Below are 7,645 nucleotides of genomic sequence, written 5' to 3'. Positions count from 1 at the left end.
AACCAAACCAACATTAAACTATCACCCTAATGTCCTTTAAGCCTACTTTATGAAGTTAAAGGTGCACAGGACTTTTGTAGGCATTCTTGAGAGACTGAAAGGAAATGAACAGGGCCCCAGGGCCCATTCCATATACGATTAAAGGATTATTGTTATTTTTTTAAAGACAGTTTAAGGCAGGTAGGCTGCTCAGTGGATAGAGCACTGAGCCTGGAGTCAGGAAAATTCATCTTCCTGAGTTCAACTCTGACCGCAGATACTTGCTAGTTGTGTGACCTTGGACAAGTCACATCGACCTGTTTGTTTCAGTTTCCTCTTCTGTAAAATGAGCTGAGGAAGGAAATGGCAAACCATTCCAGTATCTTTGCCAAGAAAACCTCAAATGGGGTCATAGTCAGACATGGCTGAAATGACTGAATAACCAAAAAGGCCAAGAGTGTTATTTTTTACTGAGCTTTATTTTTTAATCTGTTTTTGCTAATAACCAAGTCTATGCTGCTGTTTTTTTTAATTTGATAGAAAACTCAAAGTAACAATGCCTCAAATTTTTTTTTTTAATGACTGTTATCAATACCATCCTTATATCAAAAAGAAATTCTGGTCCCAAGTGATAACCCCAAAGACCCTGAAATCCTTCCTTTTTTTTGAAGTAGCACCCCTTTATTGAAGCTTATGGATATGTTGGACTTTTGGCCCCTAAAGACCTAAAACAACAGAGAAGCATTGGCAACAGCAGGTGACAGGGGCTGGGCTGCCCCCCATACCTGAGCAGCAATGAGGGACAGGCAGCAGGGGGTTCAATGGGAAATGCCCTGCCCTACCCTGGTCTTGTTTCATCTTCAGAAAATTCTTGTTTGCCTAATATAGAATGACACAAAAGAAGTAAAGAGAATATATACGGTGGTAAGAGCTGAGCTAGCATTGACAAAGGCCATCAGGAAAGGCCACAAGACTTGCCTGGATACAAAGGCCTGAGCTGACCAAGTCACTTGAAATCTTGAGCCAAAAGGGCTGAACCTCCTATCTCCCAAGCCTGGAGGTGAGCTGAGGCTGCTCACTGGTGAGGATACCCACCGCTGAGCTCCCTTAAGGGTCAGGTCCCCATCCTGCTCTAGGGCCTACGGGGTGGTCACTCTTCCCCTGTCCACAGCATGGCAGTCACAATCAGGTTCTAAGATTCCTTTCTAGAAATGTTACCACTCAGACAAAGGGGAGTTCTGCTTTTTTGGGGGGACGGTGGTGAAAGGAGAGAGAGGACAGGGAAGAAACCCCTTTGACTTTTTTCCATTTTAGGGGGCAGGGGAAGGTTCTTCAAGGTCCCTGGATCTCTAAGGCTGGCATTTCCTCAGGCTCTGCCCCTAAGGAGAACTCATGCATTGTGTTGAGGTCACAGCATCCGTGAGGCTGTCATGATGAGGAACTCCTCAAAGCTGAGCCTGACACTGCCCTGCATGCTCGTGTCCTTCTCCAGGAAGGCCTCGGTCAGCACCTGCAGCTGGGTGCACACCTGGATGAAGCGGTCCAGCTGCATGACAGGGTTGGCAGAATGAGGGTAGTACCGGGAAAGCAGGAGCTGGGTGAACTCAGGGCTCAGGGTGTAGCCCATCTGGGACAGCGCCTGCTGCAGCTCATTGCAGCTGATGGAGCCCGAGCCATCCCGGTCATAATGATTGAAGAGGTCCTTCCACCGCTGGATGAAGGTCCACAACGCAGAGAAGCCCGAGAGGTCCATCCGGCCTGTTTTGGTCTTGTCAAACATGTTTATCATCATGATGCAGGTTTCCTCGTTGAACGTGGACCAATTGAAGTTGACCAGGACCTGCTTGAGCTCCTTCATAGAGATGTAGCCATTGTGATCCGAATCCACCGTATGGAACCAGGAGTATGCTTCCGGCTCTACACCACGAGGAGTGTGGCCCGCTGCTGGGCCTTGCCTGTGAGGGCCTGGCTGAGGGGTGTTATAGGCATTTGCGGCAGGTTGGCCATGAGGACCTCCACGGGGTCCTCCAGGAACTGAAGGGAGCCCCCCAAGGCTGGGCTGTCCATAGGCTCCGCCATCAGATGGCCGTGTGTAGGGCCCTCTGGTAGCTGGGCCCCCACCAGGGGGTAGCTCCCCTCCATACTGGGGGTGTCCTGGGTAATGACAGCCCGCTGGGGCCCCTGAGACCTGTCCAGCGGCTCCTGGGAAATCCTGACCATACGAGTGGCTAGACATGGCGACCTTGACGTTACCCTAGGAGGAGGAACTTCCCCTCTACACGTTCTCCCGAGAGGAAGGTAGGAGGTTGAGCTCGGCCGCTGATTGGAGGGTATCAGCCGTCTTGGGCGGATGTGTCGCAATGAGGCAAGGCTCATTTACCAGCACCACCCCTCGGGCGGTTAGCTTCCGTTGGAACTGCCCCTTCCACCTATATTCAGCTACTATGTCGGGCATTCCATCCTGAGTGCCTTTTCGTCCTCCACTTCAAAGAGGCACCTCGGGCCCTCTGGACAGGTCCTCGTTCACTAGAGAAACACAGGCTGCGGCAGCCATATTGGATCAGGCTGATGGACCAGTCGAAATCCTTCATTTCTTAAAGCCATGCTTGCCGATCTCTTAAGGAGCAAGTACAGATTTATAACACATAAATGCAAAATCAAAAGACTACCCATCATATTCATTTCAGACAAATCTAGGCAAAATTTATTATGTTGTCGCCCCCCAAAATAATCTGCATAGGACTTGTGAAAAGCGCAAATTAATCTCATTAATGACAATAAAAGCATAACAGGAAGCTTCCAAAGAAGGGCCACCAGTGAGGGTTTTTTTTTGATTAAAAAAAATTTGGAGGCATTTACCTAGTCAGCTAAGGAGTATGTACTATATCTAATCCCAGAAATAACAGGGAGCCATTGAAAACTCTTGAGCACAGAAGTGCCATGGTCAACTACGTGATGAAAGTTACATTCAGGAAACATGAATTTGGCGACAGCATGCCCGAGAGAGAAGCCACAGTGGATGGTCAGTCAGGCACCACATGCTGTAATTGCATGTCTTGTGCATTTGGCTACCACAATCAGGAATCCGAGAGCTAAAAGTGTTTCCCTTCAATGGAATGCAGTGTTGATACAAGAAGCATATGCCACAACTATTTTTCTTCTGCCAAGCTGAGGTCAGTGTTACAAGTGAGAGATGCCATGGTATTTGACTTGGAAAATAGGATTAAAATTGAATTTGCATGTTGGCCTTGAAAATTTCTTCTAAGTAAATATGGACTCATTGTTATCTGGGACTCACTGCTTAAGGAGCGGCCTGTTTGGATGTGGAAGAAAGTGCTGCTCCCACAGTTGAAATTCTATGGGATTGCTGTTGGAGGCTCTGGTATTGTGAAGCCTCACAGACAACAACTGACTTGTTCTCTGAAGGCTCGCATTATTGTAGGGGTTTGTTCATAGTAAGAGTCACAATACTTTTGTGGCTGTCTTTCATAAATTATTTGTGCCCTCTCTAAAAAATCTATTTAGATAATGCTTAAAATCGGAAGGGAACTTAATTTAGAGGGTATCTAATCCAACTCTTTGTTTTACACATGAGAAGACTGAGGTCCAGGTGGTTGGTTAAGTGACACAAATAGTGAGTACCATAACCTCTATTTGAACATCTTACGACTCAAAATCCAATGTTCTTTGCATTTTTACCATGATTTATCCAATATATGATACTTTTACATATTTTTCCTTATAGCTTTTCTCTTCTCTCCCCCCGCCCCACCCATAAGTCAAGGGGGAGCTCAGGACTATAACTGCTTGTTTATGCACTACATAGCATGCTTAGAAAGATGCAGAGAATTGCCTAAAAGGATGGTACAGAGTTGACGAAGGTGAGGGTCCCCAGAGTAGTTCAGAACTATGAAGACAGCATCCAATTTGTCAATCTGTACCAACAGGGACATTCTGAAGTCAAAGGTCAGGTGAGAGAGCAGGGGATTTATTCCTTTTTACTACTCTTTCCTGGCATCAAGGGAAGGGGCTCCCCTACCCCCAATTTTGCCCCGTTTGTTCTCCCAGGTTCAGTACCTCCTGCCTCATTCTCCATTGCCCTCATTAACATACCTGTAGTTAATCAGTAAAAAAGACAGAGGAAGCATGGTATTATCTACCTGAGGGACAGTAGACCTAAATTTTGTTTCTATGTCTGACCTCGCTCAAATCACTGTATCTCTGTGGGCCTCAGTTTCTTAATGTGTCCACGTGAGGATTAAATGTATGGGGTCTTTCAAGTCCCTTTCAGCGCTAACCTTATGATAGATCCAAGCAATAATTTCATTTCACTAACACTCCTGTGCTATTCTCATTTTTAATTTCTTCTGAGAAACTTTACAGGAATTTTTTTTTCTGTTTCCATATTAGTTCCCTGCCTCCCCCCAAAAAAGAAAAAAAAAAAAAAACAACAACTCTACAGCTTCCCTGGGAAATAGCAGGCCTGGCATAATTTGATTATCTTGTGGCATACACCTTTTTCAAGTCCCCGAACCTTTGTTATGACTTTGGTTTACATCACTTGTTGGAAAACACTCCGAAGCATAGAAAAACTATTAAATTGTTACAGTATTGGATGCCAACACACAGGGCTATTACTCTAATTCATCCCCCAGATCAAAGCCCACACAAGCAGTTCTCCAGCCGGGAGCTATTTTCCCTTAGTTTTCCTGCTTGACAGTAGGCTCCCGGATTCTCTGTTCTGTCTTCTTTGAACATATAGCTTTTCCTTTAGTCACGGAAACACAATTTATGTCTATTATGTTGTATTACAGATTATATCTTGGGAGATCGGCATTATTGGGTGGAATGTCTGCTGACTGTAAGTGGTGTGTGTGTGTGTGTGTGTGTGTGTGTGTGAGTGTGTGTGAGAGAGTGTGTGTGAGTGTTTCCTTAGCCAAGCAGGGGGAAGGGAGAGGATGGAGAGGGGATGAGGAGAAGGGGATGGGGTATGTGTATTTGGAGGGAATGGATCCTAAAACTTGAATTTGCAAAAGTCAAGCTTAAAGCATGATTTATTAACGTCAGTGTTATTTCCTTTTGTCATAGCTGTGTATGGAGATGATCAGAAAAAAAGGAAGAAAGCCTGGCCCCTCTCCACCTCTACATCAGACCACCCAGGGCTCCTGAGTATGGCTACTGGCTGTACGAGCCAGGGGGTTCAAAGGTTCATGAGAGAAGTAACCAATTTAATCAGTTATTAGCTGCCTCCCCTATAAGCAGCACACACAGACACATACACTCACACAAGTGTGTGTGTGTGTGTGTTTTGTGGGGGAGCGGCTAGGGAGGTTGAGAAAGAAAGAAATATCCCTACAGACTCTGGGATTCAAGGATTAGAAAAACAACCTCCACCCCTGGTCTGGGAGAGTATGTGAGTGGGAGAGGGAGAGAGTGAGGGCGGAGGAGAAGAAGAAGGCGGAGGAGGAGGAAGAGGGAGGGGGAGGAGAGGGACGAGGCGCTAAGGGAGAACCCCACACCACTCTTGCACCCTGCCTGAGCTGAGCTGAGCCCGGCTGCGAGAAAGATGTTCGATAACACGCAGTATCCTTACAACTGCTTCAACTACGACGGTGATGATTACCCCGCCTGCAGCTCCGACGAGGAGAAGAAACTCAGCCGCCCAGCTTACAGGTAGCCGAGAAGTTTTGGTCCAAGTCTTCCGCTCTGGGGCAAGGTGATCCCAACGATGGAGGGCGGGGGAGGCGGCGACGATAGGGACGCCCCCCAAGTCCGGCCCTGGTCTGGGTTGAGGAAGGTGCTAGTGGGATTCTGGGGCAGGGAGAGCTCGGCTGGTCAGGAGCTGGGAAAAAGAACCGGCGCTCCCCACGCGTTGGCAGTAGGCGATAGGAGGTCGCTAGGGATTGGGGGCTGGATGCGCCAGGGTCCCTGAAGGCGAACGCTGGCACTTGGTGGAGACTAGGGAATAGCGGCAGGGTCACTCAGTGGAAGATGCATCCCGCAGCTTCCCTTGAAACACCTTCCTTCTCCAAGTGAGGGGGTCTCAGCGGGAAGAGTGGAGGAGACTTTGCAGGACTGGTCCTCCACCAAACCCATAGGAACGCAGCGCGTCTGGAGAGCAGACAGGCGCCCCTCCGGCTACTTAGTGCTTCATCCCAGGCAGTGCCTTAACCCTGAGTTTCTTTTCCAGCTACATTGCCTTGATTGCAATGGCCATCCAGCAAAGCCCTGCCAATAAAGTGACGCTGTCTGGCATTTATGACTTTATAATGAAGAAATTCCCTTACTACAGATCAAACCAAAGAGCCTGGCAAAACTCCATTAGGCATAACCTATCCCTTAACAGTTGTTTTGTAAAGGTAAGAAGATTAATTACAGTCTCTTCGGTAGGCCCGTTATTCCGCGGCAGCAGCAGCAGCAGCAGCCCTGAGATGACTTTCTATCTAGGAAACATCTGTCTTAAATATTCTTACTGAAACCCAAGGGGAGGGGGGTACTCTTGAGAAATCCCATGATTGTGCTCTAGATAATTAAGAGCTCTCTCCTTCCCAGCTGTTGAAAAGTTAAGGGTCTTCTTGTCTGATTTCCATTAAGGTATACCAAGTTAACCAGAGTTGGTGGTGGTTGTTGTTGGTGTTGTCGCTGCTTTACCTAGGAATTGCACAATTTAGGGGGTGGGGAGGAGGAGGCATGATTTCAATGACTTGTATGTTTATACCAATCGTGACTTTAAATGAACACAGATGCAAAGTGCCAGCATCTGCAAACCATACCCACACTGAACTAACTGCCTTTCTCACAAATCCAGGTCCCCAGGATGGAAGGGAATGAGAAGGGGAAGGGAAACTATTGGACTTTTGCTTCAGGATGTGAGTCCATGCTGGATCTCTTTGAAAATGGGAATTATCGGAGGAGGCGTAGAAGGAGAAATATGAAAAAGGAACCTAAAGAGCAGAAGTCAGGTGGGACTGTGAGGCCTTCCACCCCTGATCTGCCCAGTATGGATTCATGTTCGGAGGGCACCCACCTCAATGAAGGCACAACTAAGAAACACGAAGTCAGAGCCCCTCACCTAGATCCTTCGCCATTCTTTCCAAATGGCCTCTCTAGTCAACAGAACCTAAGCAATGCCTCTCTTGGAAAATCTGACTCAGAAATTAAATTTAGCATCGATTACATCCTCTCATCACCCGATCCTTTGCCTGCCCTAAGATCGCCCTTCAGTACCCAAGATAATAAATATCATCTACTGGAGCCTCAACAAATTAACCTCCAGTTTTGGACAATGTGAGACACTCCTACAAGGGAGTATACTCTGGAGACTATTTTATAACCCCCAGCTATCAGTTAGTAAGACTGTTGTGCCTCTTTCCCATGTCATCTGCTGGAAGGGCACAGTCAAGCCAACTTTTCATACAAAAGCTGAGCTGTTCCATCAAAACCAAGAACTGGATCTCATCGCTTTCTGCTTAATGTTTAATCCATTTGTTGGGGGGGGGTGGAGAGAAAGAGACTTGATCTCCCAAACGATGCAAATGTGAAACTGGCTTTGTTCCTTAAAAGAACCTGTGGAGGAACCTATACCATGGATCAATTCATTTCAGTTCAGTTCAACAAAAATGTGCCAGGCACTGTGTTAGGTACCAGGGTTACAAAGACATGGCTC

General features: G+C 47.1%; 2 protein-coding genes across 2 annotated transcripts; one reads left to right on the top strand and one right to left on the bottom strand.

The window, feature by feature from the left end:
* Positions 1–1,387: 1,387 nt before the first annotated feature.
* LOC118833840 (peflin-like) lies at positions 1,388–2,215 on the bottom strand. Its single transcript, XM_036741252.1, has one exon. The coding sequence runs from the start codon at positions 2,213–2,215 to the stop codon at positions 1,388–1,390; it is 828 nt and encodes a 275-aa protein (XP_036597147.1).
* Positions 2,216–5,545: 3,330 nt separating this feature from the next.
* Positions 5,546–7,270, top strand: FOXL3 (forkhead box L3). The gene is made up of 3 exons (XM_036741251.1): positions 5,546–5,652; positions 6,170–6,338; positions 6,788–7,270. The coding sequence occupies exons 1-3, from the start codon at positions 5,546–5,548 to the stop codon at positions 7,268–7,270; spliced, it is 759 nt and encodes a 252-aa protein (XP_036597146.1).
* The last annotated feature ends 375 nt before the right edge of the window (positions 7,271–7,645 follow it).

Source organism: Trichosurus vulpecula, chromosome 1 (assembly GCF_011100635.1).
Source record: "Trichosurus vulpecula isolate mTriVul1 chromosome 1, mTriVul1.pri, whole genome shotgun sequence".
Classification (NCBI taxonomy): Eukaryota; Metazoa; Chordata; class Mammalia; order Diprotodontia; family Phalangeridae; genus Trichosurus; species Trichosurus vulpecula.
This window is presented reverse-complemented; position numbering and strand designations above follow the sequence as displayed.

What these genes read in the sequence shown, in the direction of transcription:
- LOC118833840 (XM_036741252.1), bottom strand. Translation starts at nt 2,215, where the DNA reads ATGTCTAGCCACTCGTATGGTCAGGATTTCCCAGGAGCCGCTGGACAG.
- FOXL3 (XM_036741251.1), top strand. Translation starts at nt 5,546, where the DNA reads ATGTTCGATAACACGCAGTATCCTTACAACTGCTTCAACTACGACGGT. An exon ending in CTCAGCCGCCCAGCTTACAG is followed by an intron (nt 5,653 to 6,169) that starts GTAGCCGAGAAG and finishes TTTCTTTTCCAG; the next exon opens with CTACATTGCCTTGATTGCAA. An exon ending in TTAACAGTTGTTTTGTAAAG is followed by an intron (nt 6,339 to 6,787) that starts GTAAGAAGATTA and finishes TCACAAATCCAG; the next exon opens with GTCCCCAGGATGGAAGGGAA.